Here is a 14413-nt window from a genome sequence, read left to right on the forward strand (position 1 = left end):
TTACTCTTCCTTGCGGTGCGCGGGCTTCTCATTGCGGTGGCTTCTCTTGTTGCGGAGCACGGGCTCTAGGCACGTGGGCTTCAGTAGTTGTGGCTCGTGGGCTCTAGAGCTTAGGCTCAGTAGTTTTGGTGCACGGGCTTATCTGCTCCTCGGCGTGTGGGATCTTCCTGGACCAGGGATCGAACCCATGTCCCCTGCATTGGCAGGCAGATTCTTAACCACTGCGCCACGAGGGAAGCCCCTCTGTTGTGATTTTAAGATGGCTTTTAGCTCTCTCAGTCTCACCAAACATAATTATCCCTGTGTTTTTTCTGAGTCATTTCTGCTTAATGGTTTTATAAAAACGTGGTTTTGTGACTCTCAGCCTTTCACAGCTACTGTAGACATTATTTTCTGCGTTCTGCATTGTGAACACAATAATAAGATCATTATGATTCCATGTCTTTATCATATATAGTGATTAATAACGAACACAAACTGAAGGTATAGTCTGTTAGGATTCTTTCCCTTGAATTTTTTTCTTCAGTTTGTAAAACTCTGAGTATACTATTGTATTTAGGATTTTTAAGCTGATCAGATAATGTCCAAGTCCAGGCAAATCCGAATACTATAACATTCAACCTTGTAATATCCCAATATTTAATCTCGTAATATCCCAACATTTAACCTGTAGCATCCCAGAATTTAACCTTGTAGTAGCATCCTAACATTTAACCTTGCAGTATCCCAGTATTTAACCTTGCAATAACCCAACATTTAACCTTGTAACATCCCAACATTTAACTTTGTGGTATCCGAACATTAACCTTGTAGTATCACAGCATTTAACCTTGCAGCATCCCAACATTTAACCTTGTAGCATCCCAACATTTAACCTTGTAATATCCCAAGCGTGTGTCCCAGGTGTTCCCATTGCCCTTGAAACTTCTTCACCATTTTGGTTTGTACACCAGGACCAGGAGGCACAGTGGAACTCCTAGAGCCGTGAATTGGGAGTCAGATCATGTTTTCCCAAAGAACCAGTGGTGTATGTTGACCCCCACTGACCCTCTGGGCCCCCTGTGGGGCCTCCTTCCTATGCAGAGATGGCAACTGGCAGGGCAGGATGGCAGCAAGGAGTCCCAGACATCTTTGCTGACAGTGGTGGTGACCATGAGGCAGACAAGGTGACAGGCACCCTCAGTGCCTGAGGTGCTCCCAAGCTCCCAGACTCTGGATGTCCCCGTCCATTTACCACTCAGGCTCTTCCTCAGGAGAGCTAACCCTTTGTCCTGTGCTTAAATTCCTCTTTATCCATCCCTCCTGCATCACAGAACTGGCACGACCATGTTTCTTATCCCCTGGTTACAGTTCACTTCATCTGATATGGTTTTACTCATTAGAATAGTATTAGCATGAGGAGGGGCCCCAGTCAGCTGGTCAACCAGATGTGTCGCGTGTTGTAGTAAAGTAACAGGCTTGTCAGGGTGCAGTCATGCAGGTGCTAATTAGCACATGGTTAGAATTCCATGAATGAGAGCTGATATTATGTTTGTTATTGCTTCTTATAGAGTGAGCTTTTGAGTAACCAGGAGAGTTATATGCTTCACTTGGTCAAACTCAAATAGTGACCTTGGCTTACCTGACTCTTCAGAGTCTCAAGAATATAATCAGCCTGCAGACCCTTTATCTTTATCTTCCCTGCTTCATCATATATCAGAGATATGTTATCCCAAAACCACTAATTTCATACAGCTTACTTCTAATGTAGCAAATAATATTTCGAAGTATAAATAACCACGATTATACCTTTATCGACCCTCTAATCAGATGCATTTAATATACTTACTACCTTACGTAATACATTTCTCTCGTCTAGCATATTAAATCCCCTTATGATCATTGTTACCTATGGGTATAAATAGTGGTTAGTTTCCTATGCTAGCTGGTAAGAGAATTTTGAAGGGAAGAAAAGACACAGAATCTGGCAACAAAAACAGAAATCTCAAATGTTTTACTAGAAAGTAAACAGAGTGGCTAGGGAGAAAAGCTTGATTATAACTCTTATGTAGTTGAATTAATACATTCATCCGTGTTGTGATGAAAAAAACTAGGTTTTTGTGATTTGGCCTGAGATCTAATCACCAATTACAGTGTTATTTCTGTGACAAACCCTAGTTACATTTCAAACAGCCAGTTTATGAACGAACTTCTGCATACAATACAGTTTTCTTTAATATTTATTTTGTTTATTTTATTTATTTATTTACTTGCTCCCAGTCTTAGTTGTGGCTGGCGGGCTCCTTAGTTGTGGCATGCGAACTCTTAGTTGTGGCATGCCTGTGGGATCTAGTTCCCGGACCAGGGATCGAACCTGGGCCCCTGCATTGGGACTGCAGAGTCTCAACCACCGCGCCACCAGGGAAGTCCCCAAAGTACATTTTTAAAATATATATTTATTTATTTAATTTATTTATTTGGTTGTGCTGGGTCTTAGTTGTGGCAGGCAGCCTCCTTAGTTGCGGCATGTGGGCTCTTTAGTTGTGGCATGCAAACTCTTAGTTGCGGTGTGCATGTAGGATCTAGTTCCCTGACCAGGGAACAAACCTGGGCCCCCTGCATTGGGAGTGCAGAGTCTTAACCACTGTGCCACCAGGGAAGTCCCCCCACAGTACATTTTTAAAATGAAGACCACTCTAAGAGGTTAAAAAAAGTTTTATAGGGCTTCCCTGGTGGCGCAGTGGTTGAGAGTCCGCCTGCTGATGCAGGGGACACGGGTTCGTGCCCCGGTCCGGGAGGATCCCACATGCCGTGGAGCGGCTGGGCCTGTGAGCCATGGCCGCTGAGCCTGCGCGTCTGGAGCCTGTGCTCCGCAACGTGAGAGGCCACGACAGTGAGAGGCCTGCGTACCGCAAAAAAAAAAAAAGTTTTATAATTCTAGTGTCTTCCCCTTTTCTTTTAATACTGCTGGATGCTACAAAGGGGATAATTTATAAACTTTGCAAGTTAGTAAATCCATACTATAATGTTCGTAAGTGCAGAATTATGATGAATTCAGAAACTGTAGAGCCTCATCTTTATTTGGAGAAATGACATTACTCCATCAGAATGGAATGCTTAAAAAGATTGGTTTTGATACCCAGAATCTCCCCTACAATTCCAGCGACCTCCTTTGGCAGATTTGATGCTTTGGTCAAAGGATTTGCTACTCTATATTCCCTATTACCACGACCTGCAGTGCCTGTTTGAATGATTAAACAGATTAAATGGATATATTTCAAGAATGTCTAGAATCCCCCTATATTTGGCACACATTTGTATGTACTAACCATACCTCATAAACCCAGGGGTCAAGTTGTTTATGGCTGAAAGCCTGAAGGCTATTTGTTCTTTATTGTTACTGAATCGATGGTTCCTTGATCGGTGCTACGAGGATGGTCCTCAGCACCAAGTGGAAGAAGTGTCCTCCTCCTGATGGCTCCAGCATAGCCTTGTGTACAGACGCTGAGCTTCATGAGGAAAGGGACTGTGTCCATCTCATTCCTCACACTATCCAGGCCACCTAGCTGTGTACACATTATGTCATCGGTTTTTTTGTGTGCGTTTTTTGGCCACACTGCTCGTCATACAGGATCTTGTTCCCTAACCAGGGATCGCACCCGTGCCCCTTGCAGTGGAAGTGCGAAGTCTTAACCACTGGATTGCCAGGGAAGTCCCATGTCATTGTTTTTTGTTTTTTTCCATTCATTGAGAGTAGATGCAGCAGGTTTCCTGTTGCTACTTTATACCTGGAGAAATGAGGGCAGCACACAGTTAAGTAAGAAGTGGTGTCCTGGTGAAATATTATGTGTGAAGTGCTTTCCTTGGTGCCCTGGCAGATAGAAACCCTCACTGATGATAGCAAGGGCCATGTTTATGATTGATTGTTGCCAAAAGAGCACAGCCAGTTGGTCACACAGTGAGATTTAGAACCGAGTCTCCCCACTCCCTGAGTCCCCAGCAGTGAGCCCCACTGATGGTCCCATTCCCAGGCCAGTCCTCCATGGCTGAGCCCTGGGCTCCATGTAGCTCAGCTCTGAGTCCTCACGCCCCGTCCCCTCCCCCCGTGACTGCAGTAAGCCTTGGTTTTGCTTGCCTGTAAACAGTGGTAACAGAACAATGGGATGGATGCTATGTGAACCCCAAATAGTGTGATACCCAAAAAAAAAAAAAAAAAAGCCTCTCTTTATGCTTTAGCTTTGAAGTAATACAGATCCCTTCAAATCAAACCTTTGTCAAGAACCGTGCCATTTTAGAGCTGGTGAAGCTGTTGACGAGTACAGGAAGTCCCCTGCATACGAACGAGTTCCATTCCAAGAGCGCGTCCGTTAAGTCCAGTTTGTTCGTGAGTCGAACAAAGTTAGCCTAACACAATCGGCTCTATAGTGCTGTACTGTAATAAGTTTATAAAACTTTTCACACAAATACATGAAAAACAAACAAAAAATAAAGACATTTTTAATCTTCCAGTACAGCACCTTGAAAAGTACAGTACAACAGCTGGCACACAGGGGCTGGCATCGAGTGAACAGGCAAGAAGAGCTACTGACTGCAGGAGGGAGAGGAGGTGGGAGATGGTAGAGCTGAAGGATCCTCAGCAGTAGGAGACGGAGGGCAAGCTGCAGTTCCACTCACACCTGACGTTGATGGCACAGGTCTGGTCCCTTGGTGGATTCAGTTCTATTGACTCTCTTGAAGAAACGATCCAGTGACGTCTGGGTCGTAGCTCTTTTTTTCTCGTCACAGATGACACGGTAGCACTGGATTGCATTCTGAACGGCTGCTGCCACCTTCATGTACCGTTCTTTGTTCGGGTCCTGTGCCTCAAGAACTAACAGTGCCTCCTCAAATAAAGAAAGTCCCCTTGCCATTTCCTGCGTTGTGAATCTCTTCAGTGCTGCAGTTACTTCTTTCTCCTCTTGTCACTCCACTCCCTCAGTTATTTTCACTTTTGTTTCCATCGTTATTGCTTGGCACTTCTTAGCAGTACCAGCTACATCACCACTGCTTTTATGCTTGCTTCTGGACATCTTGGACTTGAAATAAAGATACTATACTACTATACTCTATACACTGCTATACAGTAAAGTACACAAAAGCACAACCACTCGTAGAGGATACACGCTCGTGACAATGTGCGCCAGACACGTGAGCTAACTTATGTGATTGGACATGCGAACACATGTTAGCATGTTTGAAAGTTCACAACTTGAAGGTTCACATGTAGGGGACTTAGTGTAAGTACAAAACTCTTGGTTGCTTTTGCAAAGTGGCAGGGACGCTTCAGCTGGTAAGAAGGACCATTCTGTTTCAGGCGTAGTCTGGAAATATGCAAGTTGTGAATTGGGCAAGGTTTTCAGAAGATGTCTCTTGCGTAAGGTGCCACAAGGCCATCCATTGGGCCACCAAAGGGACAATGTGAGGATCAGATGGGATAAAGTATAAGAAGATGAGATTAAGTTTATGAAACTTTGAATAGTTTGTGATCGGGAGAGGTGAATGATTCAACACGCTGGTGGCCTGGCTGAAAAAAAAAACTCATGCCGATGGCTGTGTGAGAACAGCTTGTCCAGGGGGTGCTCGTAGCAGATGGGCCGGTCAGGAGGGTATTGCGGTCCTCTGGGCAGTGAGCTATAACCAGGGGAGAGGAAACATGGTCTTGCCGGTTCTAGGATGCGGAAAGGATGGGTAGAGAGGAATTTAAGTAGAGGAGAAAGGGTTAGCTTTCCTGGACGGGGGGTTAGGATTTCCGTGTATGAATTTTGGGGGTGTGGGAGCAATTCGGTCCATAGGAGGCAGATGCTGCTACCTGTTTACAGCTTCGCAGATTGCAAGAAGCCATACGTCATGCCTTCAATTGCCTAAAAATTGGCCGCAACTCCGTTAGGAAAAGAGACTTTAGAAGACCACAGGAACAGTGTGTGTGTGTAGAAGTTGGTTTGCAACTGGGTGGAGAAGCTGCTGGACTTCTGTTCTTGTCAGAAGGCCTGGACTGAGGAGCAAGGGTTCTAAGGCTGCCCCGCCGATAACCTGCTGCTGAAATTAGGAAGAGGAGGGATGAGAAATGGGTGTTCCATGCATTTCCCAGTATCTTCCTATTAATTTCTTTTTTTTTTTTAAAGATTTTTTGATGTACACCATTTCTTTTTTAAGTCTTTACTGAATTTGTTACAATATTCCTTCTGTTTTATGTTTTGATTCTTCGGCCCTGAGGCATGTGGGATCTTAGCTCCCCCACCAGGGATCGAAGCCGCACCCCCTGCGTTGGAAGGCTAAGTCTTAACCACTGGACCTCTAGGGAAGTCCCTCCTATTAATTTCTGTATTCAGTCAAATTAGACCAAATCCATACACATATCTACCACGCATCTTCACTGTGCAAAGAAAATGCTGCTGGAGACCACCCATCACTTAACAGCCCAGCCTGAGGGTGCCGTGGGGAAGCCAGGGTCTGTGTGAGGTCCCAGGTGGGAGGGTACACCTAGGAGCTGGGGCAGGCAGGAGGCTCTGTGGGTGTGAAAGGATTTGACAGAGTGCAGCAGCAGCGGTCTCTCTGCCAGGAAATCCTTCCCCATCACAGGCTGAGTCACCTGCCTCCCCTGCGCCAGCCTCAGCTGGAGAAGTCGTTTGGTTTGCAAGTAACTGCTCAGCATGGGCTTACTGGAGGGCCGCATTGATTTTGTTGTTTCTTTCACTGCTGCTGGTATTGAACTGGGAAGTCCACTCTAGATCCCCCTGAATGAGTAGCCCATTACCTCACCTGACTGTTTCTCTACTCTTCCACTATTTCATTCAACTTTTCCTGCCAGTGGTTGAGTGTGTTATCATCAGTTCTCGTTTGAGTTCTTGTGCCTTCAGGGACTGGGGAATATAGAGGTCTTATTTTCATTAACTAAGCAACATCCTTTCCTGCCGCTTTGCTGCAGAGAACGTTGGTTTCCTTGTTTGTATTTAAAAAAGGAAGAAAAACTTCTTACTAAAACAGTGAATAGATTCATAACCCTGTTGAAATCATTTCGCAGTATCTCTTCTTTAGACGACCTCCACAGGGGAGAGAAAATGCTGTGAAGGTCTCAGAGGTGGATGGTTCTTGTAAGTAATCTGCTGGTGGGATTTTGCATCACTACGTGTTGCTGGCTGGGGTGGGTGGTTCAAGGGAAATGGAAGCACGTGAGTTCAATGCTTGTTTCTTGTTCTATCTTTTCTGTAACCAGGCTATATTCTCCGGTGCTTTGCAGCAGCTTCTGTTTTCCTTTACCCCCAAAGGGGGAAACAAATGTGTATTATCATGATGTTTTGTGCTTGGCAGGTACGCACAAAAATTTCTGCAGTAGCTGCCTGCACTTCTGGTTGAGATATACTTTAAGTGACGCGTGGTGGTTATTTTCCCTTCAGGAGTTGGAGCCCTAGTCTGGGGGTGGAAAATGGCAATAACATGGACACCTCTGTTCTTGGAAATGAAGTAACCACTTGGGTTCTCAATAAACAATAAATTGCAGTGCGTTACAATCCTAAGAAAAGCTCCATGGCCAAGAGTTCATCTCATCCTTCCAAGGGTTTTACCATTGCTTCTGAAATATTATGGCAATATTCCACGAATAGCCATCCCAGGTACATTCTGATATTTACTTTTAATGTGCCATGCCCGCAAGAGTTTAATTGTGGAATAAATGAACCGGGCATGGGAGTTTTATCCTAGTAACAACATACAATTTTGTTTAATCATGTTGAGCTGTAAACTAAGCTTTGATAGACCTGTATAAAATTGAAAACCCAAGTTAATGTCAGAAGTTCCGAGAAGAAGAAGGTTCTTTAGCTGCAACACAAATCCCTGGGAGAGGACGCTGAGAACACAGACCCTGAACACCTCTTTGAGAAAGGCTTGCTAGCAACTGAAGCCAAGCCACACATAGGTGTCTGATATCAGGGACAGTTAAGAAGAATACGGAAGAGAATCCAATATTTGTTTTCTAAGGGCATAGGCTTCCTTCTCCACAGTGGAAAAAGCCACAGATGAGAAAAGCCTGGTCCCACACTGCTCTGATCAGTCTCTCTGGGGTGCCAGCCCTTGGGGAGAAAAATGATGCCAGGTGCTCACCAAACCTACTGCACATCCCCTGAAGATGGTGAGCCTTGCAAAGACGTCTGGGCTTGTCCAGCATCTATGTAAAGTCATCCAGTTTTGTTCAGTTCTAATGACTTTCTGATTAGAAACATAAACGTGCGTGTGTGCGTACACGCAGTGTGATGTATGTGTAATTAATATACATGCAGTTAGTTATATGTGTTTATTTTTTATTCATTTATTTATTTTTTTGCGGTACGCGGGCCTCTCACTGCTGTGGCCTCTCCCGTTGCGGAGCACGGGCTCCGGACTCGCAGGCTCAGCGGCCATGGCTCACGGGCCCAGCCGCTCCGCGGCATGTGGGATCTTCCCGGACCGGGGCACGAACCCGTGTCCCCTGCATCGGCAGGTGGACTCTCAACCACTGCACCACCAGGGAAGCCCCCCCTCCCCAAAAAATTCTGATATACACAAATGAGTGTGTTGAATGTAATGCAGATGTTTTCATTAAACTTGGCTTTTTACCATCTAGAATTTACTCCTTCACTTTGAAATGCTTACCTAAAAATTATTTATATCCCTGGAGAATGTTTTCATTCCTTTAGAAATGATTTTTTTTTTGGCTGCACCTCATGGCTTGCAGGATCTTAGCTCCCTGACCAGGGATCGAACCCATGCCCCTGCAGTGGAAATGCGGAGTCCTAACCACTGGACCGCCAGGGAAGTCCCCAGAAATGATACACTGATTGCTCTGTGTACATGGTTGGGTTACTGATAAAGAGGGAAGAATTACTACATTCAGGTGTGGGGTGGAGGGAAGACAGATCACCTTTTCTATACCTGTTTGTACCAAATTCTGGAAATTATCTTGGTATGAATCCTTAACCGCTGCCCTCTGAATTGTGGGGTTATCATTCCCATTTCACACATACTGAGGCCAAGGCTCAGAGGACCCAGGTGACTCATTCAAAGCCACACAGCTTGTGAAGGGCAAGAGCCAAGGTCCAAACCCATGTGTCACAGACTCCCCATCCACACCTTGCCAGATGGGGGGGGTATAGAAAGTCCTGGAAAAGCTGCACAAGAGAGGCTTATCTTTGATTGAAGGGATCCAGGGAAGATGGGCTTCATGGTTTTTAACAGGTTATTGGGGATTATTTGTGATTTCTCCAAGAGCAGCATCCCTCTGAAGTTTGGAAACAAACAAACATCCTGTTGTGTATAATTCACAGCTCTTCACTGTAGATTGCTTTGTAGACAAGGTCTCCTTTCCAAGATTTGAATAAGTCTGTCTTTTTTTTTTTTTTTTTTTTTTTGCGGTACGCGGGCCTCTCACTGCTGTGGCCTCTCCCGTCGCAGAGCACAGGCTCCGGACGCGCAGGCTCAGCGGCCATGGCTCACGGGCCCAGCCGCTCCGTGGCATGTGAGGTCTTCCTGGACCGGGGCACGAACCTGTGTCCCCTGCATCGGCAGGTGGACTCTCAACCCCTGCACCACCAGGGAAGCCCCTAAGTCTGTCTTTTGAGGTGCTCATTTTTAACTTTTCTGTGTATGGTCATTAGCTACTCGAACATTCTTTGTGTCTTCCTCAGTCAGTGTATGAAGCATTGTGATGAAGTGTCTTTTGAAAATCAAGAATGGGAGACACTCTGCACCCCAGTGTATTATAAAGTCCTTGTCCTGTGGATCAGGACTTCATAATACACTGTGACCAGGACACTGTAATGAGAGGCAGCACTCTGAGCTGGAGCACCAAGTTCAAGTTCTCCAATGGGAAAAGAACAGACCAGTGGGGTCTTAGAGGGGTTTAGAGTCAACACAGATACCCACAGTCCAAGTTCAGCTAAGGAAGCAACATCAGTCAATGGCCTCTTCAAACCAGGAGCCCCAGGGCCAGCCCAGACCAGTGAGGAAGCAGGTGCTGCCTGTAGGCAAATCCCCAGCACCACCGAGGGAGAGGCTTCCTGGTCCCCAGTGCTAGGCAGGACCTGCTTCTCCCCTCGCCTGAGCTCTTTCTGTGGGGATCAGCCAGCCTTTCCCCAGTAAATTCCACTCACCCCCGAGATTGGGGTCTACTGGAAATGTAGCCACCTGACTGGCCTCCCCTAAATTTTCTTTAATCCTTAGGATCCTGAGGCTAAGGATTTTTTTTTTAATTCTTTTTTAAAAAATGAAAATAATACATAAGCTTTTTAAAATTTAATTCTTTTTTTAAAATGAAACTGATACATAAGCTTGGAAAAGGTGAGGAAGAAAGGAAGGAACTTTAAAAATATAGTATAAAAGGTTTTAAACCAAATGTGAAAGTCTCCTTCACTCCCCGCTTCTGTTTCCCAGATTTAAGCAGAGTTGATAGTTTCCTTTGTATCTTTGGAGAAGTTCTATCCATAATATATGAATATGTGTAAGCCTTCTTAAAATTTATGTGTGATTTTTACTCCTCCATGTCTTACCTTTTTAATTTAATATATATTACAGATCTTTCCAGAACATCTGTGCAGATCTACCTCTTTATTTTCTCTTCATTTATTTATTTTATTAGGATTAAATATAAAAATATATCAGTGAGATATGGGTGTTCTGAACTCTTAAGTGTCTAACAACATAGCTAAAAGTAAGTGAACACCAAACTTGGCAGAATTACCAAGAGAAATCGATCGATCCATAATTAGAGTGATGACCTAACCAGGTCTTTCAGAAACTGATGCAGGTCAATAGGCCAAAAGCAAAGAATAATGACATAGGAGGTTTGAATCACCCCATTAACGAGTTGGATTGAGTGGAAATATGAGGGACTCTGTATTCAACAGAGAGTGCACATTCTGTACACAGTCTCATGGGATGTTTAGAAAAGCAGGCATATACTTGCTGTAAAGGAAATCTCACTGCTAATCTTGTGGTTGTAATTTCTGAAGTGGCTTTGTCGTTTCCCTCTCTTTCTTTCCTGAGTTAGTTCTACCAGTTCCTATTTCACATCTGCCTATTTTCTGACCATCTAAACTGAATTCCTTTATTTCTGCTTTATGTTCTTCTTTCTTAGCTGTAATTGCTTTGTAAAGACTTGGCTGCTTTCTTTTTAATTCATGATGGAAATGAAATGTGGGGTCTAATTTTCGTCTGCTCATGGCAGCATTTTTCAGGTGAAATTTTATCATCCCTCGTGAAGGTGGGCTTCTCTCTTTCATCATTTTTCATATGCTGTCTTTGCAGGATGCTGAGCTTATTCCGCAGGACTATCAGGAATCATGTCCTTTCCCCGCTTTGCTTTTCTCAGTCATGCTTAATAACATCTGATACAGATGGGTGTGCTTCTATAATTTACTTGACAGATTGTCTGACTCACTAGTTTGAAAGGAACGGTTTGTGTCTCTTTGACTCACAGCTGACCCTGGTAGCTAAATCAGTACCTTATACGTAGTCAGTACTCGATAAATATTTGTGGAATAAATTAGCACCAAAAAAAAAAAACCAGATCTGGAATTAAATTGGTCATCTCAAAGCCCATTTATTAAGGTTTTAATACATTATTACAGGAAGCGTGGAAGCCAGGAATCTGAGGGAGGAGGGAACCCACTGTTTGTCTAAATAATCATCTCCACACTGACTCCTGAGTGCCAGGGGGAATGTGCTTCATATTAAGGCGTTGAGCCCCTGCTCTCTAACACACTGCTAGTAGAATATAAAATGCCTCTTCCGCTGTATGGGGAAGGTTTGGCAAGATGCACGTGCCAGTTGATGTAGCCGTTTGGACTCTAAGAATTTTTCCCATAAAAGTGGTCACACAGCCTGCACAGTCGTGTGTATGGTAAGAAAATCTTAAATAGCTGTCGTTTGAGGTTAGCGTTCAGAGCTGGCTCCATACACCTCAGGGGTGCATTTGATGACCCCTTGAAACAGGGCAGAACAGTCACAACTATTTATATTTATTTTCTAAATAAAAGATAGAAATTCAGCTTCACTAATATTTATAATTAGAATGACTCTACACCATCGCTCAATCAGCAGTTTTGGGTCAGATGGTCAGTTAGACACTGAATTTGCAGGGGAAGGAGGACAGAAGTTCCCATCTCACTTGTTGATTTGTTTTTAACATATGACTGCTTTTTGCAGTTTCCATGTGTCCAGTTGAGTGGATTTCTAGATTATTCTCTAATTCGATATTATAAAGGCACAAACAGCCTCAGCCGTTTCAGGACATGACCCTCACTCTTCCAGGGACGCCCTGGCGGAAGGAGCAGACGGAGGACCTGCAGCGGGTGCTCAGGACCGTGGACCCCGAGATCCCACTGGTCCTTGTCAGCGGCAACCATGACGTGGGCAATGTCCCCACCCCCGAGACCATCGCGGAGTTCCAGCGGACTTGGGGAGATGACTATTTCAGCTTCTGGGTTGGGGGCGTCCTGTTCCTCGTCCTCAACTCCCAGTTCTTTTACGATGCCTCCATGTGCCCTACCTTGAAGCAGGCCCAGGACCAGTGGCTGGACCAGCAGCTGAGCATCGCAGGGCAGCGGAAGTGCCAGCACGCCATCGTCTTCCAGCACATCCCGCTGTTCCTGCAGAGCATCGACGAGGACGACAACTACTTCAACCTCACCAAGTTGGTGCGGAAGGAGATGGCAGACAAGTTCTCCCGAGCAGGTAGGCCTGGGACCCCAGGTGTCTGGGTGATCTGGAGAGGAGGTGTCCAGATCCTTCTCCTGCCCCTCTGCGGCCTGGCAAAGGGGAGAGAGGATGGGGCTTTGGGCAGGACTGGATTCTAATCCCAGCTCTGGCACTCATGGCTGTGTGGCCTTAGATGAGCTGCCTTGCCCTCCGAGCCTCAGCTTCCTCGTCTGTGAAGTAGGAGTAGCAGAAGCAGCTCTCTCGTGGGGTGGCTGTGAGGATTCAGTGAGAAGGGGCCTGGACAGGATTAGAACAGCCCCAAGCTGAGTACTGAAGTCATAGCTGCTCACAGCTGAGGATGGGGACCCTGCAGGTTGGGGGTTATTGGGGGGTGGGGGGGCCGGGCGGGTCTGGTCTGAGTGTGGCTGTATGTGCCCCAGGCAAAGGAAGACACCAGGAGTATCTCTTCTCATTTCTCTGGGAAGCAGGAACTTGCCCAAGGGCAGATGATAAGAGCCAAACCCTACCAGTATTAGACGTACCCCGGGAAATCCTGGAACGTGGCTCTAGGGCAGGTCCTGGAGCCTCATCAGTGTTCCTTTAGTGAGGTGGACTGAGTCCTCCTCCAGAAGTAAGAGCAGAAATCTGTTTAGTCGGACCTTAACCCTGCTGTGAACTTTAAGCTAATCATACATATGACACATACGTGAGCACACACACACACACACACACACACAATGAGGACACTCCATTTCTAGAGATCTCAATTCCGGTGGCGCTGTGTGCACCGCCAGCCCACACACCTCATTTCTCCTCCTGGGAGCACCTGCAGCTTTCCTCTCACGAGAAATGGTGCGTTCTCAGCCGGTTCCCTGCGTTACCACTGCCTTGGCAGGATTGCAGTTCTGACGGCTGCTGTGTCTCTTGTTTTGGCCCTAATGCCTCCTTTCAGATCTTTCCAGAGCGTACTTCATCAGACACCTCTAAAATATAAATGCATTCTTTTGTCTCTTAGGGGGTAGGGAGAGGGAGAGGGCCTGGCCCAATAAGTAGCAAGCATCCATTAAAAAAAAATCCTGGCACTCTTTTCACCTTTGATCATTAAATGTGTTCACATTTACTTGTGAAAAGTACAATAGGCCCTTCTGTATTTTCGAGACATTTTACAAAAAGCTTGCATAATTGGAGACGTTTTCCAACTGTTCCATGGAGATGAAGTTGGAAAACTTTTATCAAAGCCTTTGAAATTTTATGCCATGCTTGAGTTGGTGCAGAAAACCAACTTTTTTTGTTTTTGTTGACAAGGAAATGAAGTGTCAAGATGGCATCAGCACCACCACGGAGACTATTTTGTAACAGAGAATAACGCCGGAGAGAACACTTAGTGCCACTGAAATGATTCCTTTTATATCAGATGTTAAATGATGCAAGTGCCATCCCCATGGCTGCTCTTTGTTGTCAGCCACATCCTTGAGTGGCATGGGGTTCTGGGTTTCCCACTGTAGGACGGAGCACATGCAGTCCAGGAGCAGCCCCAGATACTGAGACCTGGAGACGTTTATAAAGAGGGCGATCCCAGCTCTAACAGTGCATCCTCGGGGGAATCCTGCTGCCCACCCACCAGGAACCCCAGAGGGTGACATCGCATCTGGGATGCACCAGCCACCTCCCCCGTCAGGCCTGCAGCCCTGTAAGCTCAGGGAGGATTTGTCGGCACCCCCAGAGCTGG

The 14413-nt window shown here is 45.6% G+C and overlaps 1 protein-coding gene across 2 annotated transcripts in view; it reads left to right on the forward strand.

The window, feature by feature from the left end:
- The window catches only part of CPPED1 (calcineurin like phosphoesterase domain containing 1), a 114047-nt gene that overhangs the window by 62230 nt on the left and 37404 nt on the right, over positions 1-14413 (forward strand). The window contains exon 3 of one of the 2 annotated variants that reach the window (XM_022552197.3): positions 12298-12720. The exons of the other annotated variant lie outside the window; for it this stretch is intronic. Coding sequence (XP_022407905.2) covers positions 12298-12720 — 423 coding nt within the window. The remainder of the gene's footprint in view (positions 1-12297; positions 12721-14413) is intronic. 2 annotated transcript variants of the gene reach the window in all.

The sequence above is a fragment of the Delphinapterus leucas genome, chromosome 15, assembly GCF_059928025.1.
Source record: "Delphinapterus leucas isolate spDelLeu-1000000601 "Yukka" chromosome 15, BTC_Dleu_Yukka2, whole genome shotgun sequence".
NCBI classification, from domain to species: Eukaryota; Metazoa; Chordata; class Mammalia; order Artiodactyla; family Monodontidae; genus Delphinapterus; species Delphinapterus leucas.